This window comes from Hippocampus zosterae, chromosome 5 (assembly GCF_025434085.1).
Source record: "Hippocampus zosterae strain Florida chromosome 5, ASM2543408v3, whole genome shotgun sequence".
Lineage (NCBI taxonomy): Eukaryota > Metazoa > Chordata > Actinopteri > Syngnathiformes > Syngnathidae > Hippocampus > Hippocampus zosterae.
In genome coordinates, this window is record NC_067455.1 from 17,814,592 (window position 1) to 17,837,105 (window position 22,514).

At 37.3% G+C, this 22,514-nt stretch overlaps 2 protein-coding genes across 3 annotated transcripts; one reads left to right on the forward strand and one right to left on the reverse strand.

Moving 5' to 3' along the window:
• The first annotated feature begins 4,628 nt into the window (after positions 1–4,628).
• Positions 4,629–7,674, forward strand: mc2r (melanocortin 2 receptor). The gene is made up of 2 exons (XM_052065614.1): positions 4,629–5,248; positions 6,270–7,674. The coding sequence occupies exons 1-2, from the start codon at positions 4,878–4,880 to the stop codon at positions 6,805–6,807; spliced, it is 909 nt and encodes a 302-aa protein (XP_051921574.1). The 5' UTR covers positions 4,629–4,877; the 3' UTR covers positions 6,808–7,674.
• Positions 7,675–10,465: 2,791 nt separating this feature from the next.
• LOC127600794 (melanocortin receptor 5-like) lies at positions 10,466–22,099 on the reverse strand. Of its 2 annotated transcripts, none has more exons than XM_052065597.1 (5): positions 21,970–22,099; positions 16,812–16,998; positions 16,336–16,442; positions 12,449–12,637; positions 10,466–11,189 (listed from the first exon to the last, which is right to left on the reverse strand). In XM_052065597.1, the coding sequence occupies exons 2-5, from the start codon at positions 16,953–16,955 to the stop codon at positions 10,655–10,657; spliced, it is 975 nt and encodes a 324-aa protein (XP_051921557.1). In that variant the 5' UTR covers positions 16,956–16,998; positions 21,970–22,099; the 3' UTR covers positions 10,466–10,654. The 2 variants fall into 2 exon arrangements, with proteins under 2 accessions (XP_051921557.1, XP_051921556.1); XM_052065596.1 differs by having other exon boundaries at positions 16,812–17,005; positions 21,970–22,093.
• Positions 22,100–22,514: the final 415 nt, after the last annotated feature.

Here is a 22,514-nt window from a genome sequence, read left to right on the forward strand (position 1 = left end):
TATATATATATATATATATATATATATATATATATATATATATATATATATATATATATATATATATATATATATATATATATATATATATATATATATATATATATATATATATATATATATATATATATATATATATATATATATATATATATATATATATATATATATATATATGGCAACTCTCCCTTTTATGTAATGGTACCACAACCACGATATTGAAATGATACTGAAAGATCTCATTTGTTACAACTAATAATTTTAAAGTAAGACTGCATTATATTAAATAAAGTTGCAATATGGGTGCTGCATTTTCCAATATCACTGATATTGCGATATTTAACATGTACCTAAAGAAATTACACATTTATTATCGAACAATGATTTTTTTTCATGCAGAAAAAATTGAATGTTTTCTGATCTAAATAAGTTATTCAGTGTTAGTAATGCCCCGAGATACTGTTTTCCTATTGAATGGTGATGCATATTTAAAGTTGCATCTGATTGGTCAGTTAGATTAAAGTGAGCAATTCGATATGAATTTGGTGCACATCTTTTGCATTCTACATGATGTTTCAAGGAAATTAGTGGCATTATTGACATTATCTCTCGTCCTTGTACTTTTGTGTTTGACGAAAATGGGCACAAAAAGCATTTTTCCTTCGTTTTAATTTATTTAATAATTAGACTGTTTTGAGAAGCAGTGATTTAAAAAAAATGTGAAACCAAGACCGAGTCTTTTATTTAGTAGAAGGCAAAAACAAAACAACTATTTATACAAGTGCTCCAAACGCTGGAACTGGTGGCTCGTCCTTTTTTGTTGTAGGACTGAGAACCTAGATTTGGCTGTTGGGGGACCGCCGATGCATTTACTCTGATGCCTGCTTGGACGCGGAATACTGGACTAGCCTGATTAGCTAAGAGATTTTTCCTCAAGTGTTGCTTTCAGTTATCTTGGTACTCATCTTCTCTGTGCTTGCCTGCAAAGAAGTCAATCTGCATGGAAATGAAAGCAAATGATGTTCCCATCACTACCCAGACATGAGTTGACTTGATAAACATCAATGCCAGGGTGATGAGGTTGATCTCAAGAGGTGCGATCTGATAGATGCCAATGATCCTTATTGATTTATAGTTGGCCGGCAGACAAATACGATGCACATTATGGAACCTCAATTGTTTGTACCAAGTGTACAACTAGATTGGCTGGCAACCGGTTCAGGGTGGCTCCCGTCTACTGCCCGAAGACAGCTGAAATAGGCTCCAGCACATCCCACAACCCTTGTGAAGATAAAGCAGGTCGGAAAATGGATGGATGGAAGTATACAATTACATAATGGCCCAGAAATAATCATATTTAGCGGCACTGTAAAATCCATTTTTAAAAAAACAAAACAAATCTGTCATATGCATGTTTGGCCAATAGTTGACAATGTAACTGTCAAGGCAAAATGCCCTCGAGGCAGACAAGAGACAGATCAAGCACTTTTCGAAATACCAGGCAATCATCGTTTTGCCTGGCCTTCCCAAACGCACCACATTCATCTTGCATTCTCAACTCAACTCAAGTCAATTGTATTTATAGAGCAGTTTAAAACACCACCGCTGTCTACAAAGTGTTGTACATGGAGCAAATATCATGTATACAACAAAGGGAAAGTACAATGTTGGAGAGAGACAAAATCCAGGTCTACTTTTTTATCTTTGCACTAAAACAAAAGATTACATTAGCTTGTCATACGGTCACAAATGCATTTTAGAAGTGCACAGGCACATGTTTTTCTAACAATCACTAGGTGAAGAAACACAGTGGTGCCCTGGCACAGGCCCTTTTGGCACTCATGACCAAAATGCCACTTTTACAGTTTTTTTTAAGTGTGTGTTAACGGCATTTTATTTTACCTATGAAAATAATCGAAAACATAATTTATATAAATTAAACCATTATTATTATGCCAGCCTTGTTCACAAGATCCTCTCGGATGACTACTATCCTTGATTGCTACTCGCTCCATATTTATTGTTTAATTAATTTAGTTTCACAGTCCACAAAAAGCCAAGGACATAGCAGTGTGTAATGCAGAAAATTCACACAAAACTAGTCTCATAATTTGATAGGTCTTGTCCACATATTATTACTGATTGTGTTATGATACTGCGAGCTAGCTTAAATTTAAATGTAGTCAGTGTCACGCGAGTCTTGTTCTTTTATTCAACTTTGAGTGAGGTGCAAAAGATTTGAAATGTTCTTTCAGTATCGTCCATGAGCACATTTCACTTGTGTTCATGAGCAAAAAATAAATCAATCTGTCATGTGTATGGGAACGTTTCATTTGTACGTATGAAAGCATTTCACGAGAATGTATGAGTGTGTGTTCACTTGTGTTAATGAGGAAAAAAAATTTCAGCAGTAAATGTGAGAGATAATCCTGAATAATGTCTCTGACGGCCACTCATGACTTTTTACAGGGTGGGGCTTTTATGTAAACACACTGAAAATGAAAACACAAAACAAAAACAAATGAGCATGCGTTGCTGTCCTTGGTCACGTGCGGCTCCAAGGCTACAACAACACTTGTGTACATCCATCACAAAACTAACCCACGCTCTCAAAACATTGTGGCCAACTTCAGCTCATATAGCATTCATCCTTGGCTGACATACTCAGACGTGATCATTTTCGATAGGTCCTTCAAATAAGGCAGTGGTGAATCAAGGTAGGTTTTTACAACACTAGTCATCTCATTTACGTTTTTCCCTTTACATTGTATTTACAAGACGTAAGCTGGATAATAATGTTACAAAAATTAGGTTTTAGAATAAAATTTCAATCAAGTCTTACTTCAACTTTAAACTGCGAATGTAACAACAATTAAACATTTGAATTCAGAAATCGGCATACCAATCTATCTGATATATGTAATTATAGTAAATAAGATTTTCATAACCTAACTTTATTTGTTTTCGTGGGTCCTTGCAAGACAATCGCAGCGGAACAACCCGTAAATAGAGATGTTCAACATTGGGATGTTGTATGCGTCAATGAATACATTTTGCATGAGGTCTTTGCCCTCTGAGTGCCTCTCTGGGTGCGTGTTTCATTCTGTTATTGTGAGGAAACTTGCAGGAAGCTGTCCAAATTTCTCTGAGAAGAACAAAGGCCCAATTTTTAGCAACTTCAGTCTAAATATAAGCAAATCATTATTAGCACCCAGGATCTGAATCGTTGAGGGAATCCTGATACCAAATTTGTCAGCGTTTACATTTTAAGAAATGGCCCATGATTACATATTCAAACTTCTGTACAGTAAAGTATGGTCAAAGAAAATCTTGGAAACTATGGATGTATAAATCTGAACCCATCTTGGTGAATACAGTGTTACAGGATACTCAGTGTCAGTGTTGCTGTAGCAAAGTGGGACACGAGGTTGTTATGACGAGATAGTAATTCTCAATAACTCACTGCTTCAGAGCACATAGTCATTGAATTCAATGAAAGCAAAGGTGGCTGGGGCAGGAGTGTGCTGCTTTGTACATTTGTGCTTTCTGTGGATTTGATGAACTTCCATGACAAAGTAATGGAAGAACACTGTCATCATGCTGTTTCACTCAGGCATTAGTGTTATATACCGGTAATAGAGTTCAGCGAAATAGGAACAGAATAGAAATCCTTTCATATGCCTCAGTCTGGTATTATTTGCTGGTCTCATCTCAGTTTAAAAAAAACATCAACTACACGTTTACAGTCTGTTTTTCAAGATGTTATGTGGCACACATGCTTTCTTATCGTTTACACTAAAAGCCATGTACGTACCAATTTACTTGAGCCAGAGGTTAGGGTTATAATAATTTTAGATTTTTCATTATAGTTATTATATTATGTAATTAGATTTTATTCATTTTGAAAAAAACTTTTTATTTTATTCATTTCATAGCAGTTTTTAAAAAAATCTACATTGTATTCGTTTTTTGTTTTTCAAAAATTTGAGTTTTTAATGTCAGGAATACTTTACAGGTGCAAGATTAAAAAAAGGTTGCAGATATGTACGAAGTAAGGTAAACTACTTTGAATAACTCTTAAATGACTGTTTGACTTCAGTGGAGATGTTTGCTTTAATTATAGCTTTACTGAGTTTTATATCCGTAAAATGTAGTTTCAGTTGTCATTTTTTAAAATCACTCCGGTTTTTACTTTATTTTGTTAACAACAATTTTTTTTCATTTTATTTATTGTATTTACTTTGTTTGTCTATAATAACCTTGGGCAGCACAGTGACCACTGGTTAGCACATTTGCCTCACTGGACAGAGGTCCAGGGTTCAAATCCGGGCTACGTCATTTCTGCGTGGGAGTTTGCATGTTCTTCCATTCCAGGCCGAAATTGTCGCGCAGCAGTGTCGATTTGGTTTGTTCTAACCGGTTTGTCCTGTCTACAGCTTGCTTGTCTTTCTGTAGGTGACAGGAGAGGACACATTTGAAAACATCCAATGCCACATTGAAACATTGACAGTGAAGAAGCCAAAGGAAACAAACCCCATCAAAACTGCAGGACTGCAAGAGAAGATTAGGGGAAAGACATTATGTGACAGGTACCAAGTGGGCAGCAACAGTGCACCTAGTATCTGTTTGAATTTCACACTGTTTTTGTTGGACTGCCATTTCCCGAGGAAGGTCTCGATAGCCCAACTATCCGGAACTGTTACACTGGGCAATATGGAGCATAGAACATTTCAACAAGACTTTGCTAATATCAACTTGCATTAGCCTGCCACAAGACTGAAAGCCAAAACGTACCGTCTTTTCATCAGCATAACACCAGAGGACGAGACTAGAGCCTTTGCAATTTTGGGAATTTTTGTTTTCATTTTCAGCTTCTCATGAAGCTGTTTTGTCTGATCATGAACACCTCGATGAACAAGACAGACTGCCCAGAGTTGACTCTTCCTGTCCCTGTCTTCTTCGCTATTGGCGTATTCAGTTTGATGGAGAATCTCTTGGTTGTGGTGGCCGTCATATACAATCGAAATCTCCACTCGCCCATGTATGGCTTCATGTGCAGCCTAGCGGGCTTCAACACCATCGCCAGCCTCACGAAAACTTGTGAGAACGTCCTGCTTGTTTTCGCAGATGCGGGACAACTGGAGAGGATCGGTTCATATGAGACCAAGCTTGATGACGTGATTGACTCAGTACTCTGTATGTCCTTTCTGGGTTCAATTTTCAGTTTCCTGGCCATAGCTGTGGACCGGTATGTATATAAGTGTCAGGATGTGAACGTAGCCACAATGCTTAATATTACATTTTGTGTTTAAACTTGACGGTTTGGGCCAATCACAGGGCAATAACAGCAAAGCTATCGCTTGTTTGTTTTTGTATCTAAGCAAGCATTCATCAAATTGGCTACTGTGAATGCTAAAATCGACACTGCTCCAAAGAAAATAAAAAAAGAACTCCAACTCATTCCCTACTCCTTTGTTTTATTATGCAGTCTTTTTATACAGCTAATTGACGGCAGTAATCATTTCCATATTTGCATATTCTGAAAAGGGCTGTAGTCAAGTCCAACTTTATGGAGCCCAAGTCAAGTTCAAGTCACAAAAGGCCGACTCCAAGTCAAGTTAGCGTGCCCAATGTGCGAGTTCAAGTCCAGATGAGATCAAGAGTAAACCTAAAGACAGAAAAATACCATTTTCACAAACACAAAATGAGAGAAATTTCATGATGCGCAACACTCTTTATCGATTACATTGAATCCTTTGCCTTATTAACAGATGTGCAAATGGACAACAAAAACGACCTCTTTGTGGTGCAAAATTTGAAATGGTGCTGCATATGTCTGAAATTGTCCTCTTATAGAACCTGTGGGTTGCTTAATGATTGTTTCTTTGCCCTAAGACGCTGTGGCTAATGTTTCGGTTTGTGCGGATGACGCCATTGGGTCATTCAAAGTATAATTGTCTCATAACCTGTCTTCAACACCACTTGCCGCTTTGCAGGTCTCATCCCAACTGAAATATTTTTTACATCACAAGTAAAGCAATTAAACAAAATACATTAAATATAACAAGAAATTGCGTCGAGCCGGGACTCGAGTAAGATTCCGGATTCCAGTACTACAGCCCTTGTTCTGAATATTATGAACTTCAGGGAAATGCAAACGCTACATTTTTGCTTTGGTCAGAATTTCTCATAGTTATTAACTTAGTCACTCAGTATTAAGCAGCAGTATTGCATAATAGTCAAATAATCATTAATGCTTCTTATTGCAGATACGTCTCTGTATTCCATGCACTTCGATACCACAACATTATGACAATGCGGCGTACATGGACTAGTCTGGGCATCATCTGGACAATCTGTGGAGTGTCAGCCATGTTCATCGTGAGCTTCTTCGACTTCAAGTTCATCATGATCTTCTTTGTTTGCCTATTTTTGATCTGCTTTGTCATCATCTGCTTCCTTTATGTTTATATGTTCATGCTGGCACGTAACCATGCCAGGAAAATTGCCTCTGTGAATTCAGGTGGCGGTGAAAACTGTCGTTTGAGGTGGTGGGGTGGCAGTATGAGAGGAGCCATAACACTTACTATCCTGTTTGGAGCATTTGTTTTGTGTTGGGCACCTTTTTTCCTGCACGTCATCATCATGGCCGTATGCCCGACTGACCCATATTGCGAGTGTTACAGGTCACTCTTCCAGCTCCATGTGTTGCTGCTTATGAGCCATGCCCTCATTGATCCTGCTATCTATGCCTTCCGCAGCGCAGAGCTTAGGCATACGTTCAGAAAGATGATCCTTTGTTCGTGAGAAATACAGCCTTTATTTAAAATTTTCCTGTCGGTCTATTTTCATTACCTGAGCAAAATGAACTAATATTAACGTGCAGTTCCATTCTATAGATACGCTTTCCATTCATCCATCCATTTTCTACAACTTGAGCTGGGGTCTGTCCCAGACTACTTCCTTTCAATGGTTACCAGGCATCCACATGGCAGTATTGACAACACTACCACTGGACACAGATTTCGGCCCGCCGACAGTAACTGACTGGCCCGCACAGGGACCATGACATCAAAGTAAAACAAAAAAGATTCAGTGCTTTTGTTTTTGAAGTTATACTTTTAGTTTACACGCGGACTCTAGTACAAGCAAGTTACCTAGCAAGACCTAAGGCTTGTGTCTGCAGTGTTGCCAACTTTGCATTGTTTTCGCTATAATAGCGGCCTTTCCAACTCTAGCAATGATTTTTCCAAAGAAAAAAAACAAAAAACAGGGGTCGTAATGTTTCTTACACGGTGGAGGGAAGAGGGCCAAGAAGATTTAGCCTGATAAAACTGTACACAAATCTACAATTCCATACACTGTACCAATTGGGTGGATTAAAAGTCATCGCTCAATTACTTAATATTCCACTTCCCAATTGTTTGGAAGTCCTGACTAATATGAGTTTGCAGTAGGTGCACAAAATTAATGTTATCATTTTTTAAAGCGTGGATATCAAACTTTACTAAATGCTTACAATTTTGTTTAAAATTTGTGTTTCTTGATTCTAACAATACATTACATATTTACATTCTGTACATAGAAATTTATTGACACAAGAAAATGTTTTTACCCGGGACAGTCATGGTGTTGAGCAGGTATGGGCTTTAATTTTGTGAACAGAATTTGAGAGAACTATACTTTTTTGTAATAAATCTTATATCTTTATTAATTGTACAATTATTACTGTGTCATAATTAAACCATATTTATTGCTTACATCATTCAGCATACATCTTCATGTTCTGATTTGTTTTTTCTTTCTTCCTTGGATTCCATTTACATTCATCTTTTTTTCCTCCTCAATACTTTGCATTTTTTATTTTGTTTGCTTCTGTAATAATACAACTGCATCCTGTAAAAGGTGTGAATGTTACTGCTAAAAAAATTCATTTCCATCATGAGATCAATAAAGTATCTATGCATGTATCAGTCTATCTACATTGGGTAAAAAAAATCTACACACTCATTCAAATGCCATCTTTTTGTGACATAAAACATGAGACCAAGACAAATAATTTCAAAATTGTTCTTTCTCAAAATGGTCCATGGCAATGTTTGAATATGACTGACAAATGAAAATGAAATGCGGCGATCTTAAGTATTATTCGGCAACAGAGAGACAAAAGAAACAGTATCTGAACAAGATAAGAAGCAATGTGTCTTTTTTTAGCAACATAATGTCAAGCTCAAGAAGAGTGTCTTTTACTATTAGTACTTTGAAACTGACAAAATACTTTTTCGTTTTTGATTGAGATGAAAAACTTCTCCAAAACGTATTTGTGTTTTTTCATAAAATCTCAGTTTCCATTGTTATACAGACAGCAACACCGTTTCATAATAAATGAAATACAATTTTTAAAAATCAGCAGAGTGATTACAGGTTATATACAAATATCATATTAGCACCGTGAGATGATTACCAGCGTCTGAATGAAAACGAAGGAAAAATCATTTGGCTGCAGTGAATAGAAAACATCCATCCATCCATTCATTTTCTGATCTGCTTGATCCTCACAAGGGTCGCGGGGGGTGCTGGAGCCTATCCTAGCTGTCTTCCGGCAGTAAACGGGGCACACTCTGAATCAGTTGCCAGCCAATCGCAGTGCACATACAGACAAACAACCATTTGCGGTCACACTCACACCTAGGGACAATTTGTTCAATGAGCCTGCCATGCATGTTTTTGGAATGTGGGAGGAAACCGCAGTATCAGGAGAAAATCCACTCAAGCCCGGGGAGAACATGCAAACTCCACACAGGGAGGCCGGAGCTGGAATAGAACCCGGTACCTCTGCACTGTGAAGCCGACGTGCTAACCACAGGACTACCGGGCCGCCCGCACCTTGATCTAATCACCCAAATTATGCTACACTGCCTGTGCCAAAACTTAAACCTGCTTTCAGTGACCAAATTGTCAGGTGTGCCAAGGGCATTTAATAGAAAACGCTCAGCATGGTGCAATGCGTTCTACCATGCTAAAAGGGATCTTGATCCTGCACGAAAAGCCAGATGTTCCAGTTTTTGCGCTTTAGTGTGTTTGTGGTATTGAGGAAAATAGAGCCCATAGGTGTTTGTGAAAAATGGACCATAGTGTCAACAGAGACCCTTTAAACCAGGGCTGGAACCGGCCCCCAAGGAAATTCGATCAGGCCCACAGGATCATTTTGAAGTGAAAAAAATGCATAAAAGACACGGAATGAATATATTTAATAAGGTGCAATTCATGGAGTTTTGATCAAAGGAGAAGACAACCAGTCGCAGTTTGTCACTGAGACAGACCCAGCACGGCAGACGCTATCAAAGACACGTGAATAATTTATTCTTTACATATTGAATAGCACTCTCCTTAGATTGTAAGGTGTAGGCAGTGATTAAATTTAGATTTTATATGCACATGTATAAATGGTTTAAAAATGACTTTCTTTATAAATCTCATTTAATCTTAAAATGCATTACTATATTTTTCAATCCCAATTACTTGTTAAATTGTTGTGCCTTTGTACAATCAGTAAGTTCAGTTGCAATGCATATATGTGAATGATAAAAGTAAATTGCACACTTGTCTAAGGAAATCTAAGGTGCTTCATGAAATATTTTGTAAAAGATACGTTCATTAAATTTCAACATTTTCCTAATGGTCTTGTGCTTCTTTAGACCAAAATAAAGGAAAGACATATTATTTTAGTTATTTATAGCAGAGTATGGTATAATTTTAATGGTCTGGCCCACTTGACATCTACCGAGGCCGTATGTGGCCCACAATGTGAAATTAGTTTGACACCCCTGCTTTATTTAAACAGGACCAAAGAATTAGCTCTCAGTCTCAGAAAGGATGATGACTACTCCCTTATGCTTATCTCTTACATGTGACCCCATTAGTAATTTGTATGCTTTTAAAACAACAGGTCCTATTGTTCTTGTGACTGTAAGTTTTACTGTTTGCATTATTCTCAGTATGTATTCCAAACAGTATGAACATTGAGAAGTAATAGCATTAACATTGCCCTATTTCTCTGGAAATAACATCAGCATCTGCACTTTTCCTACCTTTGTAGATCCTGGCGGGTTCTACCATATTCTCAACAATTAATTGATTTTAAAATCAAAATACTGTACATAAATTTGTCTTTCCACGTTAACATGCTGTTTATGCATTTACAAACCATGGCTCAAACAGGGAGAAATATTGTATCTCAACAAGATTTTCTTTAAACAGCCTTGTAGTGGTCATTTTGCTTTATTGTTGTATATGTGATAGTTGTTCCATGTACATCACTTTGTATGCAGTGATGGCTGTTTGAAAGTGTTCTATAAATACAGTCGAGTTGAGTTGAGAGTCATTGCATGCATAGTTTTTGCAATATTTTTACCCGCCTTCCACCCCAAAAAAACAAACAAACACAAATAGATTAGGTAAACAAACAAACCTCTTCATTCAGGTGAGTAATCAATTGATATATTGGAATTTCATTCAACTGTACTGTTTTAATTCGTCTGACATAACAATTGGATTTTCTATGAGGCCTTGTAAATGTAGTATCATAAATCAACATCCAGCACTGAATATTAAATCGGGTTGTGATAAAGCTCCGGTGCTCTATTTCTGCTGTTCAGCACTTACCAGTCAGAGCACAGAATATCTCCTTAAAAGTTTTCCTCATTTCCTGACACCTGAAGGCATAGATCAATGGATCAATGACAGAATTGCACATGATGAGGATTAGGTACACGTTAAAGTGGGACATGAAGCACACGCAGTAGACCTTCCGTGGACAGGATATCATCAGGATGAGATGGAGGAAGAAGGGAGCCCAGCAGACGATGAAGATCCCCAGTAGAATGGTCAGTGTGATGGCGCCCTTCATGCTTCTCCGCTGTTGAATGGTGTTGCAACTGGAAAGAGCAGCAATGCGCTTGACATGCGAGCGTGCCAGCATGAACATGTGGCTGTAAAGGGATGCCATGATGAGCAGCATGCTGAAGAACATCGCCACAAGGCAGATGATGACAGAGGTGGTATTGGAGTAGATGATGAAGATTATCCCGCAGCCTGTGCAGAAGGTCCAGATTCCCCCAATGATGCAGCCAGCTCGCTTCACTGTCATGATGTTGTGGTACCTCAGTGCATAGAAGATGGTAATGTATCTGTAGATAACAAAAACATCACGTTCATGTTTCTGTTGATTTGGGAAATAAGACTATTTAGCACGGAAACTGTCGGCCTCCACCAGTATGCAGTGGCGGCGCTAGACTTTTATCCTTGGGGTTGCCAAGGCTATCTCAGGCGACCCGCAAAACAAAAACTTGTACATACGTTATCAACAATCAACATCATTTTTACATTGAAAAAATGCACGCACATAAACTTACTCTTTCACAGTTACTCACACTCACTCATACACATATATTTCTTTGTATATAAATAAACAATATATATATGTGTGTGTGTATATATATATATATATATATATATATATATATATATATATATATATATATATATATATATATATATATATATAAATATTTCTTAATCACTTCATGAAGGGGACCAAACAACACATTTTAAATGAGTGGATTGCTTGTGGCTCGAGTAAATGAACATTTCCTAGAATGGTTTGATTGTTATCATGTTAAAAACTTTCCGCAAACTGGACCGTTAATAAAAGAGGAGGCGAGTTCCATAGCGCTAACTATGAGCATCAAAGACTTCGAAGCGTCCCGAGGCTGGCTTCAAAAGTTCGTTGTGCGACATCAGCTGAGCAATGCTGTCAAGTGTGGTGATCGAGACGAGGTAAAGTTAGAGACAGTGAGTGAGAGGAAAGAAAAGCCACCAGTTCTCTTATGCGTCTCATTTTGTAGCAAATAACAACTTTGTAATATTTTGTATAATTTTTTATATACCTGTACAGGTACTGTCTGTTACAGTTTTTGGGCAATATATTGTTGCACTTGTTGCTTGTGTTGTCACACCTGTATGTTGTTAACATACTTGGACATTCATGTAGGGCATATACCAAAGTTGTTTCACTGTTTTCATTTAAAACATTTTTTTTTCAAGTATGTTCACGCTTTAATGCTTTTGTTCTGTTGATGTTTGGTGTGGACTGTCAACCTATGCAGTTTTTTATATGTACCGTATCTTGTGCTGACCCGGCCCACCTGTCAAATTTTAGAAATCCATGTGGCCCCCCGAGCCAAAAGGTTTACCAACCCCTGCCTTAACCACTACCCTACCGCTCTGCTCAAGTGGTGTCATTAATGATTTTATTAACTTTGTATTTGTATAAGTATTTGCCTTGAGAGCTGTTTATAAAAGACATAAATTAAACAAGAATGACTTGAGACGGGATTTTTCACATTTTCCTCTGTTTGTTGAAGTAGAAGTTTCAGATGGTGATTACCTGTCCACAGCAATGGCCACGAGACTGCACATTGATGCTACCACAGAGATACAGATCATGGAATCAAAAACATTATCCATGTGTCGAATGAAATGCTCCTCCACCACCAGCTGTCTGTTGTTGAGCATGTAAATGACGACAGTTTCCCAGGCGTTGGACACACTCACGAGCATGTCAGCTACAGCCAAACTGCAAAAGAAAGAAGATACAATTAATGACAAAAAGCTCTATTTTAGAAAGCGACATATGCTTTCCTTTATAGGATAAAACCACAACATCAAATACAGTTCTTTATTTTCACATTTACTTTTATGAAAGTGATCAGTTCATCAATCACAAAGTAGACATTTAAAAAAAATCTGGAATTATTCGTAAATTTATCATCATTATATTTTTTAAAAAATCCATTGGGGCACTTTAGCTTTGACATTATTTCTCTCCCTGTAGACGTACAGTATTACGGTCATGCAGGAAAATCAAAATTTTAACTTTTGAAATGTTCATCACACCACCTTCATTCAGTCTCTCGTCACAAGGGAAAATATTAAATGCTATCTCTTGGGCAACCGTTCTGGTCGATGCGCAAATGACATGCTTATCTTGCTTCACTGCAAGTTTTTTTTTTTGTGTCTTTGTGGGTCTTTCTCCATTATGCCATGTTCACTAGCTTCAAGGCATTCTTTTACATACGAAATTTCCTTTGACTGACCTTTCTTTTGACTACTTGATTTTGAATATCAGCGTAGATCAGGCGTTGACAGCCTTTTTGAAAGTGAGAGCTACACGTTGTGATCTGATTAATGCAAAGGCTTACCAGTTTGATATCATATCTTCTGAAATCGTAAATTTGCTAAAATTAATCTTGGAATTAAGCAGGGTCCAAATTTTGAATTTGGTAGTACGATAAACATGAGCAAAACTATCACATAATTCAATTACAGGTCTTTTTATTATTAGTATTATTTTTTTGAAGGTTTTGGTGAATAAAAACAGCCCCCCCCCCCCATTTGACACAATCTATTTGTATATTTGGTACAGAAGAAACGTACCATGTTAAGTTTCAATAAATAAATAAATGAATACATGTTAATCCTTCTTATTTAGTTTCAGTGTTGAATCAATAGTTAGCTATTTTTAAAACAGACCCGCAGCTAATCATATCATGCCCTGCTATGATGTCTCCCAAAAAAGAGAAGAGCTCATTGCTAATGACAGCCAATATTAGGTGTTATTCAAACCTTGACTTGAAAACAAACCACTGTAAGCATCAAACCGGTAATCGGCCGCCAACCTGTATGTTTTGCTCATAAAGATATTTATTTTTGTGAACACACTGACCGTATGAATAATGATTTCTGACAAGAATGGTCACATTGATGTTACATGGAAGGAAAGAGATAAATATCAATACAGTCATTCATTTCTGCACATCTGTGGTTTGCACGGTGTAAGTGTGCTTTTGTGTCACTGAGCTTCATAGAATTTATAAACAACAATTACAAAACAACTAAATGTACAATACTATGTAAAAATAGCTTCTTCAAAATAACTTGAGAGACACAAACTACACTACTCTTACTTTAAAAAGATAATAATGAGGACATTTTCATAGATTATCAGAGGTATTAATTTAAGGGACCGTGCCAGACCTGTTTTTATTATCCATGTATCCATCCATCCATGTATCCATTTTATCTTTAGTAATATTTGCTGTCCTTTTATTGGATTTTGAAGATAATTTGGATTGGAAATGTAGAGAGTGCTCTTTTTCAAGCTATTAAAGTTGGTCAAAAACACCTGTCATCTTGAATGGGCAGATTTCTCATTTACGGTTTACCGGTAATCTTTATTATGTAAATAAACATTGCTTAATTTAAATATTGAAAACAACTTTGGTCAGATTGACAGTGTGCTATATCTCTTTCATTAATTAAATTTCTAAAAAGAGAGAGAGCAAGAAAGAAAAAGTGAATAAGTGTGTATTACATATGGCTAATGCTATTGCTAGCTTGATTCATAGTAGAGTACAATAGAAAACTGTATTTTGCAGATATGCCAGCGATCTCGCTCAGCATTCTCCAGGCCTGCTCTTTTTTCATTCGGTGCCAGTATTTGTATCAGGAGTTGTCAAAAAGTTGCAGTTGTCCAGAAATAACGACAAATTCATATTCATGTTCATATTGTATTTAATTGAAAGATGTTTGTTGTTGTTTTTTTCTCTTTCTCCTTTCTTCTTTCTACATACATTCTTGCTGCTGGAGGCTGTAAATTTCCCAGTGTGGGACGAATAAAGGATATCTTATCTTATCTTATCTTATCTTAAACATTTTAAACTGTGGTGCATACAGTGTTCCCTTGTTACTCACAGTTTGGTAATTGGAGCACTCAGTCTATCACAGGGTTTTCATTTATAACCATAACTTGTGGGTTTGCCATTTTATTTTGTGTTTCTTCTTGCTATTTTCTTCCTTCTAAGTTGGACCAGTCAGAAAATGTTGATTTTCTTTGAGGGAAAATTCTTTTTTACAGAAATTCCCTGAACATTGAAGCTTGTGGCCCCCCAAATCCCTGTTCCCTCATTTCGTGTGCATTCGGAAATCTGCTCTGAGCGCAAGGCTTCACTCAGACTATTTGGAAACTCGGAACGTTTTTCAAATGTACTAGTAAAGGTATTAACGTCCAGAGCATCAGGCAGTACGGGAAAGTAAACAGTTGAAGCACAAGCTTCTGATTGGCTACGTTCAGAAATTAATGCAAACAGAGTGTGCTTTGCCTCCAGCAACATGGATGTCGGCTTAGAGGGAGTTTGGTGAGCTAAATATTGGCATTTATATGATAGGTCTGTATGTAAAAATGATGTCAGCATGAAAATTCAACCCCCTAAAACATTTTGCCGCCAATTGTCTCACCCTCTTTTGGTGTCTGACATACCGGTACTCCTTTTTTCCATCTCAGCCTGTCTATATAGCAGTGAAGACGCAAGCACTGAAATACGTTTTGTTTCCCGGCTTGGTTTGACACATTCTGTTGTCACCTAGTGTTTGAAGCAGTGACCAATCTGCAACGAAATTCATGTGAATTTGAGTTCAGTGCATGGTTACTGTGGCCCGGTGGGCCAGTGGTTAGCGCATCGACCTCACAGTGCAGAGGTGCCGGGTTCAATTCCAGCTACGACCTCCCTGTGTGGAGTTTGCATGTTCTCCCCTGTATGGGTTTTCACTTGATACTCCTGTTTCTTCCCACATTCCAAAAAAATGCATGGCAGGCTGATTGAACATTCTAAATTGTCCCTAGGTGTGAGTGTGAGCACTGATGATTGTTCCTCTCTGTGTGCCCTGCAATTGGCTGGCAACTGGTTCAGGGTATCCTCCGCCTACTGCCCGAAGACGGTTGGGATAGGCTCAAGCACCCCCCACGGCCCTTGTGAGAATAAGTGGATCGGAAAATGGATGGATGTATGTATGGAAGGATGCATGGTTACTTGAATTGTCACAACAACTCCTAATTGTGATCCTATCATTTTCCAATCCTTCATAGATGTCAAACAAACGATGTCACAGACTCATTTTGACCTATCCAATGCATGCGACCTTAAAGATCTTTCATGTGTGTGTGGAATTCTCACTACGCCCATAATAATAATAATAATAATAATAATAATAATAATAATAATAATAATAATAATAATAATAATAATAATAATAATAATAATATACTGTATATTGTTAAATTAATGAATACACACACAGGCACTGTAAGTGTGCAAAACAGTGCCAGTCCTAAACAAAGTAATGATCGATTTATAATAGAAATTGGATGTTGGTGCAAGTAGCCTTAATGATGGTATGTGTATATTTCGGTTTTGTGCTTAGAAGTTGAACCCTTACCTGCAGACGAAAAAGTACATGGGTAAATGAAGGTTCTTGTTCTTTACTATGGCTGTAATAACCAGGATGTTCTCTAAAAGGGAGATGATCCCAAGCGTCAGAAAGACCTAAGAGAGATCATGTTGGTTGGAAAAAAATATAGCACCAAGTGGATTTATGATTTGTGAATACAGATAAGATGTTGATCCCTGATATGTGACATCGATATGTCACTTTTTATTGGCCTTGTAAACATGACCTGGAAAAAGAACCCGTGTAGTTTTGTTGCTGTGTCTACGACATGCTATTACTTTCAATAACTTGTCGCATGCTGCTGGCAGAGAAACCAGTCATTGAAGTTTTATTTTCTTTGTTAAGGTTAACAATTACAGTAAGTGGTGCCTAAGGGACTGGTTTGCTTCCCAGATTCTTGTGGAAATGTGTAAAAATATGTCACGTGGTTAGATCGAACGCTAACATTGCAAACAGGGACTTACCTCCACAGCAATGTGGACTTGCTCACATGCTGCAGGTTGGCTAGTTCCGCCATTGTCTAGCAGGCTGGAGTTGAAGAGGGATGGCAAAGTCGAGTTACCCATGAACATCTCCTCTTTGTAGGAGGACCCGAGAGACACATTCATCCCTGTCGGAGCTCTGATCCAAATCAAGTCAAGATGGCCTTTTCTGCAGGCTGAAAGAGACAGTACATGGCAAAAGTGTCAGTTCAGGCACAATTAGAATTTGTACACTTTTTCTGCTGTAGACTGAAGTGGCAGCTGCCTGATTTTAAACTACTAACACATTTGCTGAGCTGAGACAAAACAAGACTTAAAATTTTCAGTATGTATATGCACATCGTTCATGCTGATTTGCATTCTAGCCAAACTAGCAGAAAATGTTCTTCAGAATATTCTCGACTCGTGTTAGCTTTTTTCCTTCCTTGTCAAAGAAAAAATATGCCATCATCCACTTCAGTGACAGATTCATCGGAAGCAAATCATCATAACATTTTTAAGGCGAAAGACTCTTCAAGGACCATGACAGTGCCCAGATCTCAACCCATTAGAGCACAAACGGCAGGTCTGCAGGCAGGATCTGTTCATTCACGTTTTATGTGGCCTTTGAAATTGACTCCAAACTTGTTATTCAGCAATAAAGTGATAAAAATCAAATGCAATGAATGTAATTTGATGCAGCTCAGCCTCAGGCTACCTGATGCCGTCGCTTTTGATGTGCTTTGGACAGAATGTTAAAACTCATTCATTCATTTGAAACATTTGAATCAGTGTCGGGAAAAAAAAAATACTGGTGTGGTGCAAATGCAACTTCCAGCTGCATTTAAAGAGCCTGCCCTCGGCTATTCCGGTGGAGAGAAATCAATAACAACTGCCATTACAGTATTAATATTATTTATAGGACCATAATATACAGTATTCAAACTGTTACTGCTGTCCTTGTCTGCATCCTTCATTTCCGAATATCATTAAATCTGCTCCTATTTACACAAAACATTGCAGTTTACTTAGAATTTTGTCTCTTAGAAACAAATGTAAACCAAACCGTGAAGTTGAAACCACGGTACATACTGAACTCAAACTGTTGTGATCTTGTGATTCTACGTTTATGTTGTATGATTCAATGTTCTAAGCTGCCCCTTGAGGGCAACCATAACGGTGAGCCTGGCTTGAAATCAAATTGGACACCCTTGCAAAAGAGCTTAATTTTCTCTTCATCATCAGTGAGTGCAGGAAAAATAGAGCTTCTCAGTACAATGGTTATTCTCAAAAAAGAAATATCATTTTTTGGACCAAAAAAGTGAAAGATGCCCATGTACAGCTGGCTCATCTTGGTTGTTTTATTTGAGTTGTAACTTACTGGGATTATATATGAAGACTAAAAGAAAGTCGTCAAAAATAAATACATTTAAAAAACTCTGTCAATATCCCAGAACATTTAGACCTGGCATTTTTTTCGGTATGATGGGGAAGACATATTTTCACAAACATACGGCGCATCGGATTAAGAGGCGTAGTGTCAGTTACGGGTGCTATTTCTGTATTTTACACATAGACAAGACTCATTGTATTACAGTATTTGACGCTGGCATGGTAAAATGTACCCAAGCTTTAAAAATGCGGTAGCATGAATGCACGCTAGCCTATATTTTCCAAAACTGAGTTTTTAAAATTTTTTGACCAATACTCATCTTCAAATCCATCAAAGTCCTCATCTTCTGTATTCGAAATGAACAGCTGGGCAAATTCTCCATCAAACGCGCGAGGTTCCACTTCCAGCGTCAACAAATTGTGATGTACCAATAATAAATTGTAATGTACCAATGAAAAGCATATTCAAAGTGTTTTTTTTTCTTTTTATGCGAAACAACAACAAATGGAAACCTCACGTAATGCTATTTTAAGTCATGACGGTGCTCATAACTTGCTGTTTTGGACATCTTATTTGTCGTGATCTCAAATTATTCAGGGCATTCATGAGAAAAATATGTTTCCTAAATTTGCTTGAATAAATAAACACATAAATATAAATATTACTCATCCAGTGAGTATACTGTCCCGTCATTAACCCTTTCGGGGACAACAGTTACTAGAGTGGACAGCTATTCAAATGTTGTTTTCTCTTATATTAATTAATGTTAATGTCACAGTAGTGCATCGCCCACTACAATGGATGTATTATGTGTGTTGTCATCCACTTCCATTATTTTTTTCCATGACTGAAGACTAAAAAACCAAGACTAAAAACACTTGAGAAAAAAGTCCCAATGTAGTATTATTTGTGCATGAAAGGGTTAACGTGTCAGTTTCACCAAATGAGGTGTGGCATTTTAATCCCCACTCAGGCCATCCAATGTGTAGTTTACATGTCCTGTCTGTGTGATGGTTGAAGAACATCGCACTGAGAGACTTCTTCATTGCAGATGAGTTCTCACTATACAGCGCATTCGTTGCCGAATGTCGATCCAGATCTCTTGAGGAACACAATTGATCTAAGATATACAGTATGTGTATATAACAGACCGACATAAAATACAATGACAGGTTTTTGGTTTTTCAGCAATCCCTTACAAATACTAAATATGTTCGTGGAAGGATCATCTTTGATCATGAAATACTTTTGCAATAAAATGGTTAAAAATGGGGAATGTGTTGATTGAAATACTTTAATGGAATTAGGCACAAAACAATTTGACCTTCAAAATGAATTTATTAAATCATTGTAGTGTAACGACTCAGTGAATTACATAATCTGTTTTAGGATGGACTCTTTTTGTTTTTCCATCTGTTTTAGGATGGAAAACCAAACACGGTATTCAAAAGGACTTTTTTCCTCAAAATTGCCACCATTGATTCATTGATTTGGCCCTGCTGGTCATTCTAATGTGACAGTTGTGCAGCTTTTTTTTTTATTGGTAGCTCACGTAATTAAGTATAACCTTTACAATGGAATACCATGCCAAAACATTTTCAAAACACGGAAAAATACTCATAAAGGAGCGTTATGGGAGGTGGTGAAATAACGAACTAATTTTTAGAGTTACTGTATTTGTGTGTGTGAGTGTGTGTGTGTGTGCGCATGTGTGTCTGTATACACGTGTGTGTATATATACACACGTGTGTGTACACGTGTGTGTGTGTGTATGTGTGTGTCTGTATACACATGTGTTTACATGTGTGTGTGTGTATATACACGTGTGTGTGTCTGTATACGTGTGTGTGTGTGTGTGTGTGTGTGTGTGTGTGTGTGTCTGCGTGTGTGTGTGTGTGTCCATCCATTTTCTGACCTGCCATATCCTCACGAGGGTTACGAGGATAAAGCTATTCGAGCTGACTTTGGTAAATTTAGTGTAATTTAGAGTAAACACTTTCCCCGAGAAAAACCCACGCAGGAACGAGGAGAACATTCAAACTACACATAGGAAGGACGGAGCCGGAAATCGAAATCTATCTATCTATCTATCTATCTATCTATCTATCTATCTATCTATCTATCTATCTATCTATCTATCTATCTATCTATCTATCTATCTATCTATCTATCTATCTATCTATCTATCTATCTATCTATCTATCTATCTATCTATCTATCTATCTATCTATCTATCTATCTATCTATCTATCTATCTATCTATCTATCTATCTATCTATCTATCTATCTATCTATCTATCTATCTATCTGTCTGTCGTCTCGCTGTCTGTCTCTCTGTCTGTCTAGATCAGGGATCACCAACATGGTGCCCGTGAGGACCTCACCAATAGCCCGCCAGTGCTAGGATTGTGATTTGCTAGGACAAATTATGATTTAAAAATGCAAATACTGGCAGCATTGTGAGACATCTTTAAGATGATCAGAGCCTGAAAATTACATTCATTAAATAACATATTCTAATATATTCATTCATCTTCCGAACCGCTTGATCCTCACTCGGCTCGCGGGGGGTGCTGGAGCCTATTATTCTAATATAATTAAATGTAATTGGTACAAATGTTATTTCACACGTGTATCAATTTGGGAGCCCTTCACACAATCAGTACACATGAAGTAGCTCTCACTCTCAAAAAGGTTGGTGACCCCAGAGGTTTAGATTGAGTTCTTCATCACTATTAATTCACTACAGGATTTAAAATTGCTTAATTCCATGATGAGGAGGAGAGGAGCAGGAGGAAATTGCCTCTCTAGGAAAGTGGTACAAAATTTTGTACATGCATACTGTCAATATGTATTTTGAGGAGGTCTTGTATCAAACTAAGTTGAAGAAATGAAGGTTGTCATGTGTTTGTATTTTATGATAAGGATCATTTTCTCCTGTGCTGTGGCTCATAATTTAAATAACATTTATCCAATTTAGTTTACTTGCAGACTTAACCACGGACGTCCCACACACGTTTTCTTTTTTCATTTTGGGGAGTGGTAAATGCACCTGTTCAATTCACATTCAACCAATCCATTTAACTAACCGCCGTTTTTGATATCCACAATTTAGAGCGCAAATGCATATGATCCCATTATATTTTGTGAATGATGTTCCATATTATGGGCCATAACAATATGACAATATGACTTAGACAGGATACAGAAGATATACATGAATGTTTCAGAGCTACACTAGCAAAAGCGGAGCTTTCTGGGACTTCGAGTACAGTATCGGCGGTGCATACAGTTTTAACTTTAACTGGCCATGTAACAAAATAAAAAAACATTCTGCAATATTAAGGTGTCCAAAAAAAGGTATTTAAATGTCCATGAGCAAAGGCAAAGGAATATTTCATTTCTGGCTAAATAAAACTAGTCAAACAGTTTGTAGTGATTGAAAGAAAAAGTCAATTAGTCAATCGAGAGCAGGTCGATATGGACATTTTTTTAAATCAAACATACAACAGTGTTTGAGCTTCTGCTCACGAACACCAAAGATGCATCATTTGTGATGTTCAATTTAATCTGAATTAATTTCCCTCCTAACTTCCTACGTTGTAAAATTAAACTGAATCCAGCAAGCTTCTATGCAATGAAGCTGGCTCTAGGTTCAAATACTCTCAATATCTACTTGAAAGCACACACAATTCAGGTCAGTTTTGACAAACGGGTGGACACTATTTTGAATAGCTAGTCTGAATATGCAGCTGAGCAAGGACTCACCTCTTGTGGCAGTAGTGAATCAAATCCCCTCTTTGATGGGTTAACGGACTGACTGGAATGTTCCTTTGCGGAACACCAGAGGAAAAGATTCAAGAACCGTGACAGTGAGGATGCTATGCAGTGATTAGGGTATGAAAGAGAGAGAGAGAGAGATAAAGAGAGAGAGAGAGAGAGAGAGAGTTTACTTATTAAGTAGGAGTGATCTTATGTGATTTGCCTATGATGTCAGGAAGCTCATGACATCCTCAATGGACCACTTTCTTCACAGCAGGGTAGACCAGTCAGCGATAGAAAGCTCATTTATTGTTTACTATATAGACCAGTGGTTCTTAACCTTGTTAGAGGTACCGAACCCAACCAGTTCATATGCACATTCACCAAACCCTTCATTAGTGAAAAATTAAAAATATGATTTTTTTTAAACAAATTGAAAACATGTAAAAACGCATTTATTAAAAACTGAAAATAAAACCTAAATAAAATTACAAGACATAAGTATACGTTTTTTTTTTAAGTGTGCACAAAATGAACCAGCCAGTAATGGC

Excerpts from the sequence above, each read along its gene's own strand:
- mc2r (XM_052065614.1), top strand. The coding sequence starts at position 4,878 with ATGAAGCTGTTTTGTCTGATCATGAACACCTCGATGAACAAGACAGAC. Across the intron at positions 5,249-6,269 it reads CTGGCCATAGCTGTGGACCG|ATACGTCTCTGTATTCCATG; the intron begins GTATGTATATAA and ends TTCTTATTGCAG.
- LOC127600794 (XM_052065597.1), bottom strand. The coding sequence starts at position 16,955 with ATGAATGTGTCTCTCGGGTCCTCCTACAAAGAGGAGATGTTCATGGGT. Across the intron at positions 16,443-16,811 it reads AAGTCCACATTGCTGTGGAG|GTCTTTCTGACGCTTGGGAT; the intron begins GTAAGTCCCTGT and ends GATCTCTCTTAG. Across the intron at positions 11,190-12,448 it reads GTGGCCATTGCTGTGGACAG|ATACATTACCATCTTCTATG; the intron begins GTAATCACCATC and ends TGTTATCTACAG.